At 37.4% G+C, this 25,930-nt stretch overlaps 2 protein-coding genes across 3 annotated transcripts; both read right to left on the bottom strand.

The window, feature by feature from the left end:
- Window positions 1-416: 416 nt before the first annotated feature.
- On the bottom strand, window positions 417-7,998 carry TMEM128 (transmembrane protein 128). 2 transcript variants are annotated; one of them, XM_084204270.1, is made up of 6 exons: window positions 7,873-7,998; window positions 6,644-6,785; window positions 4,569-4,730; window positions 3,378-3,486; window positions 2,012-2,051; window positions 417-1,587 (listed from the first exon to the last, which is right to left on the bottom strand). In XM_084204270.1, exons 1-4 carry the CDS (start codon window positions 7,988-7,990, stop codon window positions 3,387-3,389), a joined length of 522 nt encoding a protein of 173 aa, XP_084060396.1. In that variant the 5' UTR covers window positions 7,991-7,998; the 3' UTR covers window positions 417-1,587; window positions 2,012-2,051; window positions 3,378-3,386. The 2 variants fall into 2 exon arrangements, with proteins under 2 accessions (XP_084060396.1, XP_084060395.1); XM_084204269.1 differs by having other exon boundaries at window positions 417-2,051.
- An 8,147-nt stretch (window positions 7,999-16,145) lies between these two features.
- LYAR (Ly1 antibody reactive) lies at window positions 16,146-25,922 on the bottom strand. Its single transcript, XM_084204580.1, has 9 exons — window positions 25,818-25,922; window positions 25,125-25,290; window positions 24,703-24,817; window positions 22,674-22,781; window positions 21,216-21,299; window positions 19,034-19,370; window positions 18,663-18,767; window positions 17,713-17,798; window positions 16,146-17,395 (listed from the first exon to the last, which is right to left on the bottom strand). The coding sequence occupies exons 2-9, from the start codon at window positions 25,244-25,246 to the stop codon at window positions 17,261-17,263; spliced, it is 1,092 nt and encodes a 363-aa protein (XP_084060706.1). The 5' UTR covers window positions 25,247-25,290; window positions 25,818-25,922; the 3' UTR covers window positions 16,146-17,260.
- Window positions 25,923-25,930: the final 8 nt, after the last annotated feature.

The following is a 25,930-nucleotide window of genomic DNA, read 5'->3' as shown; positions in this document are numbered from 1 at the left end:
ACAAGTGAATGAGTATTGTGTTGGATACTCAGATCTGTTAGTGAAAGACTTTGCTGAACTTCATACAATGAGCATTTCTACCTGGGATTCTCAGACATCAAAGTAGTCTGAAGGCAAACAGCTCTCCAGAGGTGAACAAAGTGCTATTACACCTTCAATAAACACAGCTGAAGGGGCATGAAAGACAAAGGTACTCTGAGTCAAGTACAGTATTTAAAATCTATATGAACATCTGATTTATAGAAAAAGCAATGAGATTGAGTGGAAGTCTCCAAGAAAATGTAATTAGATGGTTAAACAATTAAATATTGAACAACAAGTGATCATTTTTGTACAAAGTTTATTAAGATGTTCAGAAGAATGAATTTTAAAAATCATGTAGCAAACAGTAATTTTAATTCAGATCACAAGGCAACTTAAAACACGTAGAGCATTTATATAGCTGACTATACAGCTATAATAACCGTCCCTGAGCAACACTGCATTTTAAATGTTGTAATAAAGAAAGCTACTCAAATGCACCTGTGTATGCAGACATAAAATTGTTAAAACCTTTTAAAAGTTGAAGACCTGAAGATAAGCAACTTGCACTTTAAAGATGTGAAGCATGACTGGTTTTGGCAAATTTAAATATTACATTTAAACAAGTCAAGCTGTTAACTTATCCTACAAAGTACTTCAAGTAGTGCTGAATGCACTTTATTTTGGTTTGTCTGATCCCTTGTATTACATACTACTAGGCCCCAAATTTTTTCATTAATGGAACAGTAACAACCAAAGACAATGCATATTCTCTGTCATTATTAAACATCCCATGTGTTCAGCAATGGTGTGAATTTGGAAGTCAGAGTGAAGAACACAGTATCCTTTGGCACTCCAGACTTTAAGCTACACTCACAAGGAGTAGATTTTAACAGGTTTCAATACGCAATTTCTCCTATTTTCAAAAATGCGTGTATGGAAAAGTATTTACACAAGGATCTACATAAAGTGGTCTAGCAACCAGATGGTGCCCAGGTCTTCAGATAGTTAAGTATCTCAGCCAACATGAACAGACACTTAATAAAAATAAAATGCTATTTTATTTTCCCAACCAAGTATAACTAGTAGCTTTTAAGTTAATATCAGCCTCTTCATTGCTGAGTAAGGAAAATGGCAACTTCATTAACAGGCACTGCTAAGAATGAAAATTTGATTTACAGAAGAAAAAACAACCTGAATACTAAAAACAGTACATACATCAAAAGAATTTAACGTGTGCTCCAAATTTCTTGTGTAGTGTTAATATTGTTAGTTGTATTGCTGGTTATTCACAGCTTGATTATCCACCTTTGGCTGTGGACAAACTGTATGAGCACAAGTAGAATTTATTTATTTAATTGATGGCACTCCCAAATGTCAACCAGCTTTCCCTTACCCCTATCCATGCTTTTTTTAAACACTAGCATATCTGAATTCAAGACATTAGATAATAAAGTATTTCCTACATGGTAACACATATAACAGCAGAAATTTAAGAGATCAAGAAATGTCTCCTGTAAGTAAGTTTACAAGTACAAACACAGGTTCCAGATAAGAGTACTTTACCTGTCAATTCAAATGGAAAGAATATAGTATTAAAACCCCACAGCACTTGATTTAAGTATCACTTACTTCCAAATCAAACAACATGATTTGAGCAGGAAGTTTGAGTAGGTAACCTCTAGGCCCCCAGAGAAAATATTTAAAGGTCCCTTTCAACACTAACTGTTCTATGGTGCTATTACTTAGTACCCATGTGCTTAATACTCAAATATAAATAGAAGTTTTACAAAGTTTTACAAAATGAAAGGTTTCATGTTACTAAGAGATGTACAACATATTTATCTCCCAATTATTGACTAATCTGTTGCTTTTTCCTATGGTTATGTCCATTGATTTATAAATCAAGTAGATTAAGAATTACTGTATTAGAGCAAACAGGCAGTATTAGAAACAACAGAAGTACTGGAATGTAACAAAAGTGACATACACTTTGCAGGATTACAGTTACTTGAGTCCTTCACATGAAGCTGAAAGAAAAGAAAAAAACCAAATTTAACAAAAATCTTTGAATGTTCCATATACTGCACAAGATGTACCATAAATGAAATAATAATTTTGGAACACCAAGTAATAACTTGTCCCTAATTATCAGACAAATAATTAGTTGACCTTATACAGAATTTCCCCACATACTTCAAGTGCAGAGAAAGAACACACAAGATAGATCCAACAGACATGGACACGTTTGTATCAGCAAGTGTGACTCAGCATTTTGCCACAGTAAAGAGGTTCTGAATTAAGTATTGTATTTTTCAGAAGTCTGAGTTTTGTCAGAGTAGAAGTTAATTATCTCCTTAAAAATCCGGTTTCTTGATATCTCAAAAATAGAGGGGAAAATGCAACAGTGATTCAGCTTGTTATTAAAAAAAAAAAAAAATCTGAGTTTCACCATCCCAGACATTAAACACTTTTTGCCTACAACTTTGTCAGTTCAAGTGGCTACACTCTAAATCCAGCAATCCAGCATGGTCTTCTTTTTGCTACACTCCTAAAAATGCTGAGGGATCTCTTCACCAGAAAGGGTTTGTGATGGCAAGCAAAGCCAAACAGGCTTCCTCCTTATTCCCTTGAGAAGTACAACAAACAAGACCTGCTGAAGGAGGAGCTGCCCTGGATGATATGAGACACCTGTGATACAGGGGACATCCTTTACCCTATTTACTGTATTTGGTGTCCTCCTTAGCTTTTGACATTTCACTGGATTCATTTGATAAGTATATCCCAACAAGAGATGTGGCAGTTATTTAGGATGCATTTTTCAAGTCAACAAAACAGATGGGTTGGCCTTTGAAAAGTTCTTTTAGAAAGAACAAATACCTTCTCATATCTGGCAATTTTCCACACAGCAGGTTGATCTGGGCTGTGCATCACAGAAAATGAAAACAGCACACTTGAAGACAAAGACATGACAAAGATTTTTAATTAAAAAAATGGAGAAGGCCTTTGTCCATGGATGTTGATATCTTCTCCCCTTTACTATCAGGTCAAACAACTTTACTAAGAAGTTCTCCCAATCTAGGTAAAAGCTGCAGGTTTTTGTCCTATACATCTCAAAACCATCCATTCTCACTAACGTTTCTTTTCAATGTATGGAATTTTAGAGAAGTGGAAATGATATTCTTCCCCTTTTGATAATTGCATGTTCTCTGCTTACTCTATATGCCACAAAATGTCACAATTTGAAGAATGTCCACAAAACATAGAGAAGGAACCCCCAAACAGCCTCCCAACCCTTAACAGAGCAGTTCCTATATGATAAACACTTTTATGTGTTAAAAAATTCAATTATTTACCTGAAGGCTTTATCCCAGGAGTGATACAAGCATCACAATACCCATGAATTGAATGAAGAGCAACACAGGTGTCAAAAATGACCAGACATGCCACAAGGCAACATTGAAACTGGGAATAAAAGCAGAAAATATTTGGTAAGTTCAGTTGTCACATTACAGAAACACCAGGCATACAAAGGAAACTGCTTCAAAAGGAGCAAACTTCTTCTTCAAAAGAAGAAATAAGATTTAAATTACTTAACCTGGAAATATACTTCTTTGTTTCTGAAAAAAAAACACATCAAGGGTAAAGGGTAAAGATACCTTTTACTTTCAGAAAATCTGTATCTGAAGCCTCTGAAAATGACCTACTCTTTGATTTTTCGATGGGCATATATGGCAGCTGAGAGAAGCCTTAATCTGAGCTTTGATCCTGACAGATTTCAGTTAACTGAAGAGACAAGGGAAAAACCAACTTATTTTACAACTGACTTACAAGAATTACAGATTTGACTAATTATAAACCTTAGGGAACCTTTATTTTCTTCAATCTTCCTTTTTTTCACCATTGCAACAATACTGACTGATACTCCGATACAACAGCTAAACAAGAGGAAATCAATTTTCATGCAGAAAGCAAATAAATTTACCAGCAAAATGTATATAATTTTCTTCATTCACATTTGCTCAGTTCTCATATAATCTCACAAGTAAAGCAACTCTTACTAAAAGTACCGTTCTCAGACAAAATATAAACCCTTAAAGCTCAAATAGCAATAATGAGAAGTCTAACATTTTGTGTATGTTTGCTACTTATAGATTGTTTGATAATGAAGAACTCTGACAGAAACTGATTGAACTGAATTTTTTCTCAGATAGGGACAATGCACCTTTGTCTTAATTTGTAAACTGCACAAGTAGTTGCCAGAGGTGAGGAATTTACACTAGCAACAATAACTTCAGTTTACCCCTAAATTTTCAAGACAGAAAAGATCCGGTACATCACCAAGTACACAATACACAGTTTCAACTGTTGCAACTCTTGCTTTGTGGATGAAAGTTGAAAGTGAAAGATATTATGCTACATAGAACTGGTACTGTCATCAATACACACAGCAGAATTACAGAAATGATAGTTCTTATAAAATGGGCCCACTAACACACAGACTTGCACAGGTCTAGCAGAAGTTTGCACACAGTGTTTGAACTCACCAAACTGCTGCTGCTATAAAGGTAGCTGTTGTGATAGGAATCAGTGCAGGGTACTGTTCATCATAGTCCTGAATTCCACAGTACCACTCAAGATACAGTATGCAGTAAAAGGCAACACATAAACATGCAGCCAATAAACAAGTGCCACAGTAAAGCCACCAGCTGCAGGAAGAAAAGCACATTAAACCATGTTTAGCACTGTCACACTGCAGTTTGCACACTCCATCTTCACTCCAGTTGACAAACAGAACAGGCAATATCTGTTAAAAATCCAGATTGTGGCCTAGAGTTCCTGTACGTTTTACCTTAAATTAATCTTACAAAACACTTTTTGCCCTTAAAAGCTCTTAAACTGAGTTTAATTTTGCAATGAAACATTCTTTTCATATATTTTCCCCTCAAATATTTTGGAAATTTAATGTGACAGATCTTGTCAGGAATCTACTATACTACCACACCAAAACTACTTTGTCACTAATAAAATAAAACAGGCTCCACTCCAACTGTGCTTTTCACTATAAATTAGACTGGTGATCTTTGTGCAACAGAAATGCTGCAGAATGCTTTAATATGATTTCAGTTTGGGAACTCTCAAATTTAACAAGAAGCATGAAGATTATTCTGTGTAACTGCTGAAGAAAACCATGGAGAAATCCAGTATTTTAAACTCAGAATCATAAAAACACAGGGTATGTGATAATTTAGGGAGACACACTTTTGAATCTCTTTGAGGACACACTTCAAAACTAGTTCAGATAAAGCAACTTGGGAGGAAGATGCACTTTAGTAACATCTTATCTGAACGTGTATTAACAAATAAAATTTTGAAAAATTAATTCTTACCATAACTTGATTACTAAATTACAAAGGGTAATCAAGGATCTTCCCACTCAGGTACCATGTGCTCTGGAATGGTACAGCAAACATAATACACTACTTTGAAATCTTGTTACTACCAATTGAGAATCCTGCACTAAGAGAACTGTTGCCATGGCCTACCCAGACAAGCAGTGCAGGAAGACAGGGTCCTGACCCCAAATTTTGATTACACCTTGAAGTCACTGGTTTTGCTTTTGCAGTCAGGTGTATGAAAGGTATAACTAGCCTGGGAGAGCAGCTCCAGAGAAACTCCCAGCACAGAGCCCTGTGCAGCTTCCACATACTGATATAACAATGACAACAGCAATGTGTTTTAAAAGCACTTCCAGCTGAAGCTATCTAAAAGCATTTAACATACATCAATCCCATTGAAAATAATTTAATAGAAAAGAAACAGACTGGAAAGAAAAATTACCTCACAGAAATTATTTCGCTAATCTTTTGCTGACCTACTCAAAATCATCTACAGATCTTCTAGAGAAATGAACTTCTCTTTGACCTCTAAGGATGATTTTCAGGGGGTTTGTTATAAAAAAATAAAATCAAAACCTAAATACTTCCAACAAAACAGGCAGCTATGTCTTGAACTTAAATGAAAACTTGAAGGTACAGTATTAAAATGTCTGGTATAGAGCAAACTTTGCACGTACAAAGCTCAGTAGAGTTTATAGAGAAAAAAACAATTGTAGCAAATTGTAAGCATTGTATTTGCTTTTTAGAATTAGTTCAATAATATCAGCTTATGTGGTCATCTGGTTCCAACCTCCCTGCTCAAGCAAGCTCAGCTACTGCCAGTTGCCCAGAATCATGTCCAGATTGTTTCTGAGTATCTCCAAAGACAGAGACTCCACAACCTACCTGGGCAACCTGTTCAGTGCTCAGTCACCCTGACAGTAAAAAGTGTTTCCTGATCTTCAGAGAGAACCTCCTCCATTTCAGTTTGTGCCCCCTGCCTCTGGTCCTGTCCTGGACACCACTGGAAAGAGCCTGGCTCCGTCTTCTTTGCACCCTCCCTTCAGGTATTTACATGCAGTGACAAAATGCCTCTGAGCCTTCTCCAGGATGAACAGTCCCAGGTTTCTCTATTCCTATTGCACATCTTATTCATCCATAATTTAAATACAGCGACCAGATGTAACACACTGCGTATGATTATAGGACTAAAACACATCTTTTTGTAAGAAAAGATACCTTACCTATCTGCTTGCATAGTTTCTTTAATATTTTTTAAAAAATCAAAGTAGTATGTCACAGCTATTGATGCCAAAATCCAGAATGCAGAATGAATATTCAGTCTGTTAAGAGGCCTCATCGTCTTCTCTACAGCTGTAGACTCTTCTGTAAATAAGAACATAATTATAGCACTAAAGCCAGTCATTAAATGAAGTATGATTATAGTTACATAAAGCATGATACTTTATCTTTTTAATTCATTTATCTTGGGAGATTATTCTACTCATCATAATACCCTTTGTATACAAATATTCTAAAGAACTCTGAACATTTTCTGAAATGAAACAGACTAAGCAAAGTAACCTTTGATAAAAGGATAAAGCAGTAACAATCAGCACAACACCGTATCTGTGTCTTTTTTTAGGAAACTGCTGACTAAATTTTGTAAGGGCTCTGTAACGAATTAAAAACCCCATATGTTATTAAACCATTTTTATTAATCTAGTATATAGAATTTCACGTTGTTACTTCCAATTACTAATTTATTTCTAACCTTCTTAATGAATTTTAGTATATGCAAAACGATTGCAGGCATAATTTTCTTGTTTTCAACTGCAGATAATTCACAAATTTTCAGCTGCAGTTTCAGGAGCTAGCTGGACCTACACTCCACACTTTCAGCAGGTAAATTGCAACTATCATTGTGCAGGAAACTACCTTCTCTTTTTCCCCTCATTACCACGTAGTGTGTTAGAGAGAGCGAGACATCAGAGCAAGCAGATGAGAAAGCCATTTTTGTGCACGACAGTAACCATGTAAGACAGTATTTATACACACTGTCAAAAAAAGGTGTCCGAGGTGGTTTTGATGTCTCACACCCTGAAGTTTATCACCAGGAGTTCCTGGCGGCGCGTGTGCCTTCAGCAGTGTCACATGTGCCGACTCCTCCACACGCACCGCCACCAGCCGAGCGTACCCACAGCTCTGCTGGAGCTTACAGGCAGCTTTATTTTTCATTTCCTAGATTCCTCCTCATCCTACTGGAGCTTGGGCCCGGAGCATTCGAGCACTTCATCCGCATCCGGCACTCCGCGGCTGCGAGCCCCTCGCATCCCCCCGCCCAGCTCGCAGTCAGGAGCGGACACCTGAGGAGGGCAGGCGGGGCCGCGCTCCGCACCGCGCCACCCGAGGCGGCCCCGCTGCCGTCCCAGCGCCGGCCCGGCACCGCTCCCCGCGCCCCGGCACCACCCACCGGCCGTCCCGCCGCCCCGGGCAGGCGGCTGCGGCTGCTGCGGGTCCCGGGGCTCCGGCCCGCGCCGCTCCAGGCGCCGCAGCCTCGGGAGCGCGTCCCCGCCGCCGCCGGGCTCCATGTTGGGCCGCTCCGGCAGTGACGCGGCGGGGCGGGAGCGCGGCGGCCGCGACCGCCCCGGCGTGAGGGGCAGCGGCGGCGGCCGGGCGCAGGGCCCGCCGTACGGGACCCAGGAACAGCTTCGGGAATCGCGCTGATCCCCCCCTGGAGGGAGGGAGCGCTGCCGTGTACAGCCGAGTGCCGCAGTGAAGGCTGTGGTGCCGAAACGATTCAGAAAAAAAACCCCAAAAAACTCTTTGCGTAGAATTGTTTTCCTCATCTGCCAACCAGATATTCTCGAGGGCAGATGTTAGGGAAATCTCAATTTCTGTGACACAGACCAGTGGTGTAGGTTAAAAATGACTGGAGCATGGTTCTAATAACAGCAAGCTCGGAGGTTCGATCCCGTAGGGGCCGTTCACTCAAGGGCTGGATTCCGTGATCCTTCTGGGACCTCCCCACTCGGAATATTCTGTGACTGTGAAATGCAAAGCTCTGGGAGCTTTCCAGAGCCGCGGGAATCCTGTAGCACTCGAAGCTGCAGCTCGGAACTGGAAATAACAAACATATTTGCAAGACAAACTAGGTAAAAATTAAATGCACTAATAAAATGGTAGAACAGATTGTTTCAGTTCTGTAGTTGATTTCTGCATAAGTAAATACCGAATTCACATCAGCATATTTCTGCAAACAAAACCTTGAAACCAATTGGGCTTACTTGTTTATTCACATTATCACTTACTTGTTTATTCGAAACTAGTCAATTTTGCTGGCAGATTAACCTTAGGTCTGGTCATTATAGGAATACTATGAATATTAAGAGTGAATATATGTACTGTATCTTCTGGGGTGTGTTCAGTGATTAAGCCATTAACATGGCTTTTAAAATTGAAAATTGATTCTAATAGTAATGATTGATTAGGTTAATTAGATGATCCATGTGATTGTTACAAAACCTGGGCTTTCTCAGAGAAAATTTTGCGGCGTAACATTCCGCTTAAGGCAAAAATCCCACTGACTTCAATGTGGAAGTACCTGTCCAATACAGCAGCTGTTATGTATAGCTTTTCTTTACAATGGGATTAAATGTAGAAATATTCAATAATAGCTCAGATTATTATAAGGGCGATTGAAGAAACAAGAACCTAATTTCTGTCCGTGTGTTTTACTTACCAAAATCAAATTTACTAGCTGTGTACAGATTAAAGTTCAAAAATCCAAGTGTTTCATAATCTGGTTGTACTTTTCCTCTCAGAAGGCAAAATACTGTGCATTAAAACAATGATTATGAGAAATGTGTTAAATTTTCACTTACCACATGCATTCTTTGCATATTGTGCAGCATTTATCAACAGAAATGCCTTGCAGATACTTCCTCTGTAGTTTTATGTTGAGAAAACAGGAAATTCCAAAAGAATGGATGTAGGTTGTGGATAAATAATTCTGTATTTAATCAGTAAACCCTAAAAAAATGTAAAAAGACCCCTAATTTTTGGCCATCATAAGGGAAGAAACTAACTGGTAGAAACTAATTAGGGTAAAAGCTAAACTTTCTGTGATTTGAACTGTTTTTAAGCAGTTCTAAATCTGCTGGCTAACTATATTTTCCTAAATATATTATTGTGTGTTTTATTAATGAGGGAGATTCTAGGGACAAGCGAAAACAGGTCTCTCATTATTTTTTATTACTGCACATTGAATTTAAGTAAATTCAGCCTAAGAGATACAAGAACAGAAAGAAAAAATCGTTCTCTGTGGAAAGACAGGCCTTCATTTACATCTGAATTTCATGTGAGAGGTGTCATAGTAAGTAGAAATTGTTTTCCCAGCCTTAGAACTTGTATCACATAAGGGCCAACCACACTGCAGTCCTTAGTGACTACAGGGATTATTCTTCATGTAGTTCAGTTGAATATTTTGAAGTTAGCAGCTCATGGGAGATCAGAGCTCTGCTTGCTTATCAATGAAATAGAGGTTTCTTTGTTTTATTTCCTTTGAGTGAAATGACTACCTCAGCCTTCACTTTCATCTTAGTGATTCAAATAAGAAACAAAGGAAATCTTCATGCACTTTCTTTGCAAAAGCTATTCATAGGATATATCTTTGATTTAAACATAGCAATTAAATAAATATGTATGCTTGGAAAGGTTAAGATCTGTCAGTGTTGTTAAACTGAACACTTCTGTTTACCTACAGAGTAGGTATTGTGCAAAGAGCTGAAATAAGAGCTTCCTTCCTGGGCTCACTATTGACCTTAACTGAGACCGCTCATGTTCTGTGTTTGTAGAGCTGAGATGTTTTCTGTGATCTTTTCACAGTGCTTCTCTGATTCAGAAATTATTAATCTGCCAAAGAATTGATAATGATCAGGAGCTGAACCGAGACTATCACAAAATGAACAACATAATTAACAAAGCATCTAATCAACAGGCCTGTTATGGATAATTAATTCTTCCAAGTTAATGTTTAAGAATCCCTGCACAAATGTTAGGAAGTATTTTAAAATGTGATGCTTGATGTGATAACTTTAGTTAAAAGTCAGTGAAATAAATTTGTGAATTGGAAGTTTCAGTGAAAGAAATGTACAAAGGGCAGAGTTTGCAGCAATTTTTTTGTGAACTGTAGTCCTGTACTCTCACATAATGTGATTCAGTTTCCACATCTTGGAACTGAATTCAACACCTTTGCATTCTTTTATTCTAAGTAGAAAATAATGCTTTCTATGTTAGTTGAATGTCTTTAAATATTCAGATTTTTTGGTTATAAGCTGAATTTCATAATCTCTTTGGATATTTTGAATTTTATTTTCTTGTTGCTCACTGAATATTTGCTGCTTAGTGATTACTTGGTTATATGTTGATTTACAAGTAATTCTTAATGGCACACAAATGTGGTAGCTTTTTGTGTCTCTTGACTAGGTAGATATAAAATTAAGAATTGGAATTCCCAGTTAAATTCTCACTTTTAGGAAGTCAAATTAGTTTTCTGGTATTCTAGCCAATTTTCATAGCTTTTTCCCTATTACAGAAATCAAAAATTAGCCCAAATGTTATCTGTTCACAAAACACCTGATTGGAATTTTCTTCATTCCATATCTGAGTAGGGTGGGCTCCTTCCTATGTTAATTTTTAGCTGAAGTAGTTTGGATACAATAGAGATGTGTTTTTTCATTTTGAGGAATAAAATAATAGTGCTATAATAGTCTGTGCTTTCTGTTCACAAACCAGATAAAGTCAGTAGTAATCTGCTGCTTATCTTCCACTATCAGGAGTAAAAGATTGGATGGGTAGAGATTCTCAATCCTTTCTGAATCTTGTCCTTGGACTAAAGTATTGTGCATCTTGTCTTACACTGAGTGAAAAAGTAAATACATTGTCTGACTCATCTAGGTAACAAAAAAGCCTCCAAATAGTACAAACAATTCCCCTGCTTTCATCTTGCATTCTTTTAACTATTTTAAATTCAGTACAATGGAAAGGGACTTAAAAGCATTTGGTGTGAATAACGTAATGCAGATCTGAAAAACAACTGCCGGTAAAACTCAATTGACTCTGAATGTGGTCCATATACAAACTCCTGAACTCAAGCTGAATTCTCATGCGAGTATTAAATTGCAGTGCAGCCTTGGATTGACCCTTTAGGAAGGAAACAATGCATAGAATAGTGTGTTTGATATCAAGAAGGCTCTATATTTAAGCATGCAAGCATTTGAACTTCATGAAGAAAAAGAAAGCAGAAAAGATAAAGGCAGTTTAAAGGGTGAAGAGGGCATTTAGGAGAACAGAAAAAAAATGCACCACATAAAGACATCTAATTTATGTAGGTATGTTATTCCTCACCTTGAAAGTTGTCAGCAAATTACAAAAAAAATAGCTGATCTGAAGTATTTATTTGATAGAAGACCATCTTCACCCTCAATTATCCTGAATAAAGATGTTAGATATCTTTAGTGTTCAACACTTGCCTTTTTATAATCGTCAGTACAAATATAAGAGGACTGTTCTGTTCTTTCCATCTTTAACTGTGCAAACAAAACCAAAATATTTATCCAAATATCTGAAACTCATCCTATTTATCCAAAACAAATCTGGATAAACCATCCTCCTAGAAATAGCTAAGTAAATTTTCTTACTCTCTCTCTTCTAAACCATTTGTTGAGTTTAGTTTCACTTAACTATGCTTACTTTCTTGAGGGGGTACAATGGCTCTCAAAATGTTTTCCCAAGACTACAGTTTAATGATACAAAGCACTTGGCAGCAATACTCCAGCTATAATTGTTCTTGACTACTCAATCCCCAGTAGTGGTATATAATACCTCTCAGTTTGAGGATTTGATCTGGTTTTAAAAGCCTGCAAAAATGCAGGGGGTGGTGGAGAGGCAAAAACAAATGGCCAGATGTGGGAGAGTGGGAAAGAGAACACTTGGGACTTTCTGAAACTTATTTCTTTACTTAGAGAAAAGTCTGTGCAGCCATGCATCGGTAACAATATGAAAAGAATTTCATTCTTAGGGCGTTTAGGAACATCCTAAAGTATGGTTTTTAAATACTGAATGTCAGATCTAATTCACACAGCAAAAACTGTCAGTTGTGGGAATGGGCATTCAAGTGTATCGTTCAACATTTACTGTACAGGAGTATTGGTCTGTCTTGGTGTGACACTTTATTTCTCTATAAGTAGAGGTTAGCATTATTTTAGGTTGTGATAGAATTTTAACTATGGTTTTGGAGATGTCTAGTGTCACCACTGCTTGTGATTTGACTGATGTACTAAAGCAGTGGCTCTCACTGCTTTAGATTGGAAAGTACAGTTTTGCAACATCTCCTTGCTGTGTATTGTGGGATTCAGCTCACACTATTTCTGTGGAGTCTAGAAAAAAAAAAAAATAAACACAAAACAATGCTTCATTCACAGTGAAGGTTTTCTTTACCATTGCCTTTCACAGTCCATTACCACTTCCATATTCTGTAGGGTCAATTTTTCATGTATTTTGAACAGGTATTGTAATTAATTGGACAACAGAGTTAGAAGGAACACTGACTGAGTACTAAACTGTCCAAGACAGATAGGAAGAGAAAGATGTTTCCTTTATGAAGACTGAATTCAGCGATTAGAATTTTGGCTAGAGGATGATTGTACAATTCCCATTAGTGTTTTGGCTAATCTGCATAACATAAACAAGTCTTTAAGAACATCAGTTGAGCTCAATTTTTTTCTTTCATGGAAAACTTACCCAGTGCTAACCTCTGGAACCACTTCTGGTACTGAAAGTTCACCAAAAAAGCTGAAACTTTCAAAGGCATAATACCTGAAACAGAACTGTCAGAACAAGAAGCAGGAGGAAACATATTTTCATGGTATAAGATATTGTAAGAAAGATGATCCTGGTCCTGTCTTATCCACAGAAAACATGAGCCTTTATCATGTATGGATGCTGTAGAATGTCAATAGGTGTGTATTCCTCCTGGAATTCCTTCTTATCAAGAGAAAATGCCAGAAGGGCAAAAAATTAAGAGTATAAAAGTGCACTTTATACCTTGTGTTTATACATTAATGGCTGGATGGTGGAAGTTCATTGTGTGGCTAACGCAAGGAACAGAAAGAAGAAGGAAACACAGTGTGGTTTGAGCCACCTGCAATGCAGGCAGAATTCTGGGTTTTTTTCTTTGTCACCTAAGTGAGATGCAGTGATCTGAATACTTTCAAGTGGATTTCATGCTGCCTGAGAGGAAGATCCCATTATGTTTAAAAGCAGCTTTTTTCTGGTAAACCAAATATATGTGAGTTCAGCTTGACGGTAGTTGGGCCTTAATTAGGCTTTTTATACTAATTTTGTACTAATGCATTCCACATAGGAGCTTGAGAAGAGGGGTTTAATGGGTGGGCAGGCATAAAGACATAATTTCTGGTTTTCTGTTACTTTCAAGTAACTTCAGAACTATAAAACTACTTCTGTTGGAAGTCAGTATTTACTTCTGCTGTAGCTCAGGTATGAAGTTGTGCAGCAAGAGCAGTTTCTGCTAAAAGATTCTAATGAGAAGAGCAAAACACACAAAAGACTAGACAATTCTAAATCTTCCAGAATAAATTTTGAAAGGAAAGATTAAAAAAAATGTGTTTGGAAAGGACTAAGATCTATGATCTGCAGTTTTGAAGAAAAAAGTCCAATCTATGCAAAAAACTTGAAGATTTTTCAGCCTTTGCTGTCTGAAAGCATAGAAGCATGAGGATTCAGGTGCAAAAGGAATTACATCCAAGAATTGCAAAGAGAAGCAGTAGATTACCAGGGCCAAAAGGAACTGTATCTTAAAAGTATACAGGAAAGTTACTAGTAAAACTTCCTCTAGTCCAAGTGAAATTTAGAATTCAATATAAAGTAACACTTCCTGTAAAAGTACTAATGGGAAACATAATATGCAGCTTTTCTTGGCTGATAGAGCAGAAAAGAATCTTAGAGGACTTATTCCTGTTTTTTTCTTAAAGGCTAATCTGGGAGGTAAAGGGATAAATGCTGAATATATTGACTGAGATATCTTGTAACCTGTGAATACAGCTCAATGTACAGAACAATATGCCTTTTTTCACTTATCTTGCACAAAAAGTTTAATATTTGCTCTCTTATTTCCTTAATAAGGGTGAGTGTTACAGCCTTAAAAGTTTCTGAATGAAATAATGTATTGGGTCTCTGTATCCTGTGGTCATCAGCTATGAGCCACTACTCATGTTGGGCTCTGACTACATTGTCCTGATGCAATTGGATTATAGCACCAGGTGGGAGGATCAGTTTTCACTGGAGAAAGAATGAACTACTCTAATGCACCAGGACAGTGGAAGGCTGAGCACAACAAATAAGTAGCTGTCCTTTGAAGTTTTCTTCCAGTGATTAAAGGTCTCTGCTTAAGTGCTTATGCTATAGTTATAATGAAAGCCACTAGCTTTAAACAATTTTCTAATTTCTCCCTCACCCTGCCACAAAGACACTCACTTTTCAATACACTGTTTTAGAAAGGAAAATTTTAACAATAAGGCATATTTATGGAGCTATGTTAGAGCTATTATGGAGCTATGCTGTTTAGAAAGTCACTAAAACATATTCTGGATTAAAACAATACTGATAAATATGCTGCTTAATTACTGAATAGAAATGAGAGAGGTCCTGCTGTTTTTCTGTCTTCTTGAAGGATTCTCAATGATCTGTGAGGGATTATGCCTCCCTCGGAAACAATTACCACCAAATTTGAAGTAAATTCAAATTTGTAAGTCCAGATCTGTAAGTCCAGAGTAAAGTCCAGATCTGTTGTAAGGGGAAAAGCCAAGTTAAATCCTCTTGAGTACTTTATTAATTGTCTAATGAAAAAACATCAAACTGGGATTTTTTTCACTGGAGAGCTGCATGTCAATAATGCAATTATGCATGGATGGGAATAGCACTTGAAGACTTCTACAATTAAAGGCATAGACTCATCTACCATACTACATATTACTTACCATACTACATATTACATATATGACCATACTACAGTATTCCCAGGAACACCCAGAAAGCATATTGCTCCCCCTCTTTCTGCCAACAGAGCAGGAAAAGGTAATACTACTGCAGCAATATATACACTGAGGTTATACTGTTGTAATTATAACAGGGCTTACTTGCAACAGACTCCCACTAATGACTGTCAAATAGAGGCAAGCATTAGATTCATGTGTGCCAAAACATGAGGGGAAAAAATGAACATCAGCTGGTGCTGCTTTACCCTTTACAGAGAGGGGAAGAATAATTTACAGTATGTTTACTACTCCACACAGGCACCACTAACCCAACCATGGCAATGCACAGGGCAGTACACTGTTTGAACCTTTAAGAATGATAACAGTTAAAGCAGGAAAGAAAATTACAAGGTCATATCCTACTCTGATAGGTCATCTGCAGTATTGATTTGATATTCCTTATTCCCAGCTTTCAGCTGATCCGTGATGTTTGAACACTTAGCCTGATGCTTTATTTCATTCAGTGATCACTACAGTAAACCCTGAGCATCAGACACCAGAACTCTGCAATGATAGGAGCCAAGATTCTGGTTATCTGTTAGATTGAATAAAAAGAACTGTTGCATAGCTTCAACAAATAACTAACACTTGCTGAACAGATCTTAAATTCATTATGTCCTTTATTGCAACCTTTACAGTAAGACATATATGTACTCAGAAAAACTGAATCCAGTGTATCACAGTTAATTTTTAGTATTTATGCCTTTAATATAGTCAATATTTCTATAAATTCAGATATTTTTACTACAGAGTTTTATAGAAGTGTATCTGCTTGAAATTGCTAAGCAATTTTTAAAAACACCAGATGACTGAGTGCTTTATAATGCTGTTTTTAACAGACTATATCATAATAGGAAACTTCCTACATGGAAGTAATTTTGCAATTAAGTGAAAACCTACACAACTTCAAGTAACTTTCCCCAGCAGCTCTCTCTCTTACATACCTGTAACATTTCTAGCCTAGCTAAATTGTTTTGGTGACAGCAATACAACACAGCCTCTTTGAATGATGTATAATTTGAGGATTTATTAGGCAATTATAAAATTACAAGATTCATTATATTTAAGCTTGTATTTTAAAGTAATCTATTTCCTCTGTCAATTTTTAGTCCATGTAACCACTTCTATTGAAGTCAGTTGCATTACTAATCAAGACTTTCAGTAGCAATGCATATACAGATAACTCAGTCTTTAGATTTTCACTGAATGTGCAATATTGCATACACAAATCTGACACTTTATGCATTTTACAACACAGAATCAACAGTTTATTAAAGGCTGCATACACTATCCACAGTGCATAAAGTGGGTATCAGCCATACCATTTTGAATTTTAGCATAACAAAACATTTATTCCACAGTAGGTTTTTGAATATGAAAATCCTATTTGCTCTGAAAATAGTTCCTGCAAAAAGCCACACAGCCCAGGTCCTGAAAAACATCCATGCCTATAAATTATATTTATTACTGGAAGAATTTTAATACAGTAGGCCAGCAATTACTTTCAATGACTCTTAAAACTTGTACCAAAAAATATACATTTTCCATAAAATCAAAATATAAAATATCTGAAAATGTTCTGATAACTCTAGAAAAAGGGGAGGGATCCAGTATTAAAAGTTAAATTCTGCTTTCACATACACAATATAAATTGATACCAATGCATAGTATTTGTACAGCTGACAGAAGAGTTTGAGAGCATCTGCAAGATTAAAATGCAACAGCTATGAAAAGTATGCAAACTGTTTATTTCACAAGTTTCACTTTGTCCTTTAGAACTCTAAATTTAGGATTGTTATTCACTTTCTTATTGAATATGGCTAGGATGTCCTCTTCTGTTTTGTGACATTCACCAGCTACTGCATAATATTGAGCTATCACCTGCACAAAGACAGAGAAATGGTTTTAATCCATGAAGGTGATTCCACTGTAAGCAATAATACATTTACATTACTGCATTAAAAGTGGCATGGAAGCTATTGTGCTATTATTCCTTTTCAGAACTAGCACTGCATTTCTTGTGTAATTCATTAAGCAATAAAAAAATCTGTCCTACAGCTAACATTCTGTTAATTGATATTCCATTAAAAAATGTTGAATTTTTTTGTTAATGCCATACAGAATTTTCTGAGCTTCAGCATTACACAAATAAATTCACAAGACCATAGGAGATTAAAAAAAAACATGTTGTACAGTACCTTTTTTCTTAGTTTCTTAATTGAAATTTCATTGTCTGGAGCCTGTTTCAGAACTGCTTTGATGGTTCCCTTCCAGTTGAATTTACCTAGGAAACAATTAGGTGTACAACACTGTTAGTGAAAGGAGGTATTCTAGGTCTTCTTCTCTACTAGTAACCAGCCATCAATCTCCTAATTTTGAAATCAGTTTGGCTACCACAACAGTTGTTACCTTACTGTCCCTACAACAGGAGGGTGTCTTAAGCATAAAAGTCATCAGTTGTTCCTGAATATAAAATGGAATAGAGATGAAGGATCAACACAGTACTTGAACAACAGGAGTCAGAATTGTTTTTACTTAACATCTGCACTTCAGCTATTAAGCAGAAACTCTTAAATAATGCAAGGATACTTAAGATCCTGTCTCTTCCCACTTAAATCACAGGCAGTCAAATTTGACCATACCACCTTCAGAGGTCATTAATTGGTAGTTTCCAAATAAATTATCTGTATGTTCAAACACAGTCAGAGCATGACAGGTGATAGGCAGAAATAGGTTTATCTAAGCATAAACTAAGGTCCAATGTATCTGAAGCCAAATTAATGATTCACTGAGCAAAAGTGGGGATATGAGAGATACCAAGAGGTCTAAGAGTTGTTACCCTTTTTGTTGTGCTGTCTGATGTGCATGGCAGCAGGGAAGAGACCCACTGTGGTGAAACCTCAGTGTCCACTGGAATCAAGCATAGCCAAAGGCTGCCAGCACAGCACCAACAACAAATTAGAGAAGTAATTTTTTATCAGAGTAGCACAGGCTACTGGGAACAGATATGTATACTGAATATACACACATTCATGCATACTGAGGCACAATTTACTTCATGGCTTGCTACAGAAGCTGTGTTTATATCATGCATTAGGTCTTTTCCACAGTAGTTTTCTAACAGTCTAAATCATTCCTTAAAGAATACCTTTATCTGTTCCCAGATTTTCTTCATTATCATTGACGTTTTCTGTTTCCATGTCTTCTGAAATGCTTTCAGTTTTTATTCTCTTTGTTTTGGTATGAGGTTCCTCTAGAGATGGAATTGGACAAAACATACACAAGAAAGATTTAAAATGAGAAGTTCTGACACGACTTAAGTTTTTGTTCTTGTAACATGAGTTTATATTTGCAAAGCGGTTCAGATTTTATAAAAGAAATGTGCAATCATTGTTAAAAATAATCTAATTTGTATATCTTATGCACAACTTTAAATTATACTTCGGTAGTTTATTGAGCTTTGGAATGGAGAAAAAGCCTCTTCAAAACAAACATGAATATAAGTTGTATGATGGATACCTTCTACATGTTTATGTTTGCGTTTCTTTACGTTTGTTTCCTCTTCTGTTTCACTGTGATTGCCATTTGCATTTATTTCAAATTCATCCTCCACACTCTCTTTTCCTTTTTTGGACTTTTTACTCTTTTTTACTTCTTCCTGGTTTTCCAATTTCAGCTCTTTTTTCTCCTTCTTTCTGTTCTTTTGTCTCTCTTCTTTTCGTTCCCTCTTACTCTTTTTTTTCTCAGTTTTTCCATCTGCAATTCCATTTTCTTCTGCCTTTGTATCTTCCCCAGTTTCTGCAGGCTGCTGCTCTTCCTTCTGTTGTGGTTTGTCTTGTTCTTTTTCATTTGAAATCTTTTGTTGAAAGAAAAATAATTACAGTTTTCACATGTGCTTTTTGGCATTGCAACTTTCCTCTACTAGATCACTGGTAACTGTTCAGAATTCTGATATCCTGAAATCAATTAAATTGCTCACATATGATGTCACCAGTTACCTGAGAAGCAGCACTAGTGAAATAATGTGCCTGATTCTTTTAACTTAACAGACTAAATGCTAACTAACATCACTGAAGAAATATTATCTTACAACATATGTAATTCCTAGCTGAAGTAAGTGTCTATTGTGTTTTAAATTATTTGTTAAATGTAAGTAAGGAAGTGACAGCTCTTTAATTTACACAAACAAAACTACAGCACATTACAGCAAGATGCAGAACTTATTCCCAAGTACACAGCCCTTAAGTAATAATCTCTTTTGCCATCCACTTCCCTGTCTTGGATGAGTCTGGGACAACAAGCTGTTATGATATGATGCTAAAAAAGGCACTCCTGCTTGTTTTAATTGTACTTTTCTCAACATATTTGGTTTTCTTTTGATGTTCCTGGGCTTACAATGATTTTTTTGTAGAATAATTAGTATATTAATGAAAAATTTATTGTTCTATTTAAACTTTAGTTTTAATAACTACAAGTGAATTTCTGAGATGTTAGTGTAGCTATTTAGAAAGAGAATAGATCTTTATACAAGCAATTTAACACCAACATGTTATTATAAAGAGTTATTTTAATTAAATTTGAATTCTACTTAAGAATTTCAATTGAGTATGTATACTTCAAGGTATGTATTACCAATCATATCTTAAGCTCTTTTAAAGAATTCTTAAAAGTGAATTGAACTGCTGTGTTATATATTTTATTTTAATGCTAAGCTCTATGGACTGCGTAATTATTTATATTTGTGTTTAAATAAAAGGTTTTCAGATTGAAGACCTTTTATAAATTAGTGTAAGTCAAGGGAGAACTGCTTATGACTTTAGTGAAGTTGTATGAACTCAGTATTAATGCTCCAGCAAAACAGTGTACTTCAGTGTCCAGAATTTGTTATGTTCCTATCCTTTAGTAAACATGTTTCTTTCCTGGCTCTTACATTTGGATTCCTCAAAAAAACTGCAAATAAACTTAACTGGAATCATCAAATCAGAAGCACAAAGCATAATCAACAGGGGATTAAAGCCAAAGCTTTGCCTATACTCTTCCTCAAATGAATTTCGGTGAAAGGAGGGAGAGCATCTTTACATCAGCTGAGAAATGAGCTTCTCCAACAGCTTTCAAGTAGCAGCAATAGATGCAAACAAACAAACAACACCCTACCAAAACACACTAAGCTATAATGAAATACCAAAGAATTAGGCACTAGCAAAAGGTCAGAGTGAGGCCACAATTTGGACAAAGGAACAGGAGGAACTTGCACCACATACTGGAGGATTTCTCTCCCCACTAATAAGTAGGTTAACTATGTGCTTGTCAATTTCTCACTCCAATACACATAAATTTGAGACCAATAAACTCTGAAAGATGTCTTATTCTGTCTTAGTGTGTGATAAAAGACTGGAACAAAGATAAAGGCAGTGCTTTTCCTTTTTTTACGTACTAGTAGCCTCCTGATCATCATGGCACAATTGCATCACCATGTCCAAGTTTCCAATCACAACCTACTCAGTATGAACAACTCCAGCAACAGTTCTGTGTTCCACAAATTAACAATTTAGTCAAGAAATACTACATTGTAACATCATGATCTATTGGAACTATGAGAGACAATGTTCCCACTAACATCCAGAAAGGGAGTCTGAAAGGTTTTCCTTCAAACATTTTGGAGTGCATTCCCATTTTATAATGTACCTCCAGTTAAACTTACGTTTTTGGTTGCTTCTGAGAAAACACCCCACACCTGATCTTGCAAATTGCTGTCATTAATTCTCAAACTGTTCTTGATCCAATTCTGTACATAGAAAAAATGATAATAACTGAAAACATGCTCTGATTCTATTTCTTCATTACCATATAACTGGTTCTTGGTTTTTACTTTTCATTTAAGAATCGAATCACTGCTTTTGACTAAGATCTGGTTAGAGGTTACTCCTATTAAATCACTCAAGCCTCTTTGCTGAATTGTTTCATATCATGTCTAGGAACTGTTAGGAGGCTACACCATATATCTCAGTTGTTTTCCCAAGTGGTAAATATATACAAAAGATAATCCTGAAGTTTTTGATACAAATGGCTATGTTAAGGTCCCACCAAATCTTCTGACTGTTCCCATGAGTTAAAACATTAATGATCTGATCTTATTTATTTGTGTACTGGACATATGGTCACACTCCTAAATGGATACCTTAGTTTATTACAAGAAAGTATAATTTAAGCAAATAGCTCAATGCAAACATTTCAAAGTTGTTTGGCTTATTGCAGGTGCTCCTGGTGAAAATGCAAATATAGCAGTGAATTATGCTCTTCACACTATCTGCAAGAGAGATCAACTTTCAGAAATGTGGAATTCAATGTTAAATGTAATGTAAAGATTTTTGCATTGCAGTAAAAACCCCAGGAAATGTGCATTAGTAAATTGGTACAATTAACTGCAAAAACTTCTGATCTTCCACTGCAATATATCTTATCAAAAAGAAAGGTTTCTGGAAAATACTACTTCTCCTGCTCAGAACATTAATCCTGTAGGGAAATAGTCCAACCTTTAGCTTGCTAGCAGCAATTTCTCCACAACTCTATTAAGTGCTTTGGAAGCAAGCCTGATCTTCTCTCCGCCTCACAATCTGAGGCAAAGAACAGAGAGGGGGGAAAAAAGGCCCATTTGTGAGTAATTCTTCACTTTTAATGAAATTCTTTACACACAGTCAATTCTCCACATCTGTAATTTACTTCAGTGAAGCATGCAGAGCAAGAGATTCAGTCACAATACTGAGTAACAGGAAAATTCTCAAAACAGGACCTTGCCTTCAGGAAAAAAAAACAAAGCCTAGGAATAAGAAATCTTTAAAAGTATGTATAAGAATTTGGGCATTCAATAAAGATAGCAAATAGTCAAGAAAGAAAGGTATTGAAAACAGAACAAACCTACATATGGAGATAAGCTTAAAAGGTAAGTCTCTGGCATAATAACTTATTCAACTAGCAGACCAAGAGTCCTTTTAAGCAAATTTTACAACCGCTGCCTATTTGAAATTCAGTTATTACACAATCTATATGAGTGCCCAAATAAGCAATTTGCCCACCTTTGTTAAAAGAGAGTGGCATTCCCTAAAAAAGTCTATTTTTATGCTCACTGCACAGATTACTGCAAATCCCTATTAAAACATACCTGAAACTTTACTTTTTTTCTTGGAATGTTATCAAAGGCACGTATTTGCTCCAGAATGTTCCGCACTTTGGGGTTTATGTTAGGCTTCTTCATTACCTCATGAATTTTCTGAATGAAGAAAAACAGAATTAAATCAGCAAAGCAGCATAACGATCAAATGGTACATGTCAAGTGTGCAAGTCTGAAATACACTGGGCAGAAATCACCCAGCACTAGCAGCTGGTATAGTCTGCTCATAAGAAATGCTCAAGAAACATGAGAAAAACACTGACCTTTGGCTCTATCAAAGCTCATTAAATGTGTCAAAATTATCTATATAAACATTTATACCTATGAAGTAAGCAGAGGTAAGCAGGACTGCTCACCAGTGCTTTCTGATGAATAAGTTACAAACTGTAATAAAAACATTTCAAACTAAAGTAACTGTATCACAGAGGGGATTCTTGCAGCATGCAAGACTTGTATTAAGAAAAGCAACTTTTTGATTTTGGAGTTAATTATGAAAAATCAGACTAACTTTTGATGCCACAGCTGACATGCATTTCTTCTGGCAGCAGTGCCAGCTTCAACAAGCATTTATCCCTATATGACAGCTTTGGATATTCGTGTGTTATGGGTGTCAGCATGAGAGAAGAGAGATTAGATCAGGGCTTCATGGCAGCCCCTTGAACTGCACTGCTGCTTGTGGGGAGAAAACTCTGGGCTTCCCAGTACTTAGAGAGTGCAGCCCACTGGACACTGCAGAGCCTTCCTTACTTCTGAAGATCTGGTGACTGAAAGGCTTTGTGAATATGTTAAGACTGTCAGAAAAAGGTGACTGCTAATCCCTCATTCTTCTACATAAGAATTACTTACTATTGAGGCAGGCTAAAAATGCTCATAAGCAACACTCACATCATGCTGCCTTTACAAATGTCCTCAAACAGTGCTCAATCTCAACAAGAACACTCATCTCTGACTTTAATGGTTTTCATCACATGCTTCAAGGATGCATCCAGCTTAGCATCTCCTTAGGATGTGTTCTACGTGATAGAAGTAACAATTCCATGCATAAATGTGATCTAACTTACTACTAATGGGATTTTAAATGTGTTTGAGGTCCTTCCAAAAACCTTTGAAGGAAAGCCATAAGAGGGTAGATTCTTGTGTAAGACAGAAAGAGTAGGAGATATTTCTATCCATGCTGGAACTTCTCCTGTTCAACATATTTACAAAATATCTGACAAGAGGACAGAAAATTTTCCCAATGATACAAAGCTATTCAGGATGAGGACTGTGAGGATTCCAGAAAGATCTTAAGAAAATTAGTAACTAAAAAGGTGAAATGCCTTCAACACAAATTCATGTAAAGCAAGAAGAAAAGGAAAAGCAATCTTAATTTCACATTTAAAATGACAGCCTTTAGTTGACCACTGGAGCTTAGATACAGTATCTCAGGGTTAAAATAGCCAATTCCATGAAAATGCCAGCACAATGATCAGCAGCAGTGTAAGAAAACCAAACAAAAAAACTCACCCAAAAGTAGATTAACCGACAAAAAACAGAAAGGAATAAAGGACACAGAAAACATAAGTATTACATGTGGTAAATCTATGGTTCTCTTATATCTTGAACAGCATTTCACAAACATACAGTAGAGTGGGAAGATTTTAGAAGACCAAAGATCTAATTTACACATGAAGAACAACTGAGCAGGGTAGGATTTTTGAGCCTTGAACAAAGAATATGAGATGGGGAGGGATGCCTGACAGAAGCCTACAAAAGCATAAATGGCATGAAAAGGGTGGACAACTACCAATGTCTCTTTGTATGCAGTTGGGAACCTTACACTAATTGAAACCAGTAAGAGAGATTCAAAACAAAAGACACATTTCTTACCAGGATAAACACAGACCTATCAAGGAAATGCCAGAAGACAGCTGGGGATATTGACAAAAACAGATCTCTGGCTTGAGCCCATACAGGCTCTTTTCTGTCTTTGATAATTACAAACAATAGTTACTGTAGGTGTATACAGTACAAACCATACCTGAATCCACTCCTGCTGTTTAGCATCTCCTTTGCTAGCTTTGGCTTCAAAGCCTTTCCCACCATACTTCTGGTCTTCACTTACACACTTGACGTGTTCCTTATAGTCATCACCCCTGAACAGAAGAGATTTTTAACCACATTTCACTGAAATGCTTCACTCTTCAATCTATGCAATGCTTAGCTAACCAACAAGCTAAAGTAATAGATTATTTATATGGATGGATCATTTAAACCTTATTACTGTCAACGCTTAAATTATTCAGATGTGATGTGCTAAAGTACATGCTTGCAAGACCACAGGCATTTCTGTCTTGCTACAGCTTTCAGTGAAAATTTCTGACTTGCACCTCTTGCATTTGTGACAAGAGCGAGCAAGTGAGTGTGCAGAATGAGCAAGGCTATTTCCCATTCTTTACATACCAGAAATCCCTGCCACAATCCATGCAAGACAGGCACTGGCAGTTTCTGCAGATGTTGACATGCTTTTCAACCTGTGCTTTCTTCACAGCTTCTCCACACGCATTGCATGTGAAAACTACCATGTCGGCAAGCGGTTAGGAACTTCTTCCTTCCCACAGGAGCGCAACTGTAGGAATACAAGAAGAAGATTATCTTAATTTACAGTTTGAAAGAAGCACTTGGAGGACCGAAGAGAAACACACCCGTGCATCCACTGGCAGACAGGGTGAGCAGCCCGGTGCGGGACGTGCAAGAGCTCCTTCCACCTGATGCCCTCCCTGGGCGCAGGGGAGAGCAGGACCCCGGGAACCAGCAATCCCTGCATCCGCCACGCCAACAGGGAACCGGTAACCCCCGAACCCATCACACCAACTCGGAGCCGGTAACCCCCATACCCATCACCCGAACGGAGAAACCACCCAACCCCGGCACCGGGGACCTCCGCACCGCCCCCACGCCGATGCGTGGCGGGACCCCGCCGCCCCATCCCGCTCCCCGCAGCTGCACACCCGCCTCGGCCGGACCCCGCCGAGCGGCAGCGCTGAGGGGTGGCCGGGCCACACGGCTTGGGAAGCTCGGCGTGGCTGCCAGCCGAGCTCCTGGGCGGCAGCCGGCTGCCATGCAGTGCCGTGCCCCGTTCCCGTTCCTCCGCACCTCAGCAGCCGCAGCCGCCGCCTCCGCAGCCGCCCCGCGCGGCACGTGCCGCACCGGCCCCTCCGGCCTCCCCGCCCGCGCCTGCGCTGCCCCCGCCCCGCGCACCGGAACGG

Source organism: Fringilla coelebs (assembly GCF_963513975.1).
Source record: "Fringilla coelebs genome assembly, chromosome: 4".
Taxonomy (NCBI): Eukaryota; Metazoa; Chordata; class Aves; order Passeriformes; family Fringillidae; genus Fringilla; species Fringilla coelebs.
This window is presented reverse-complemented; position numbering and strand designations above follow the sequence as displayed.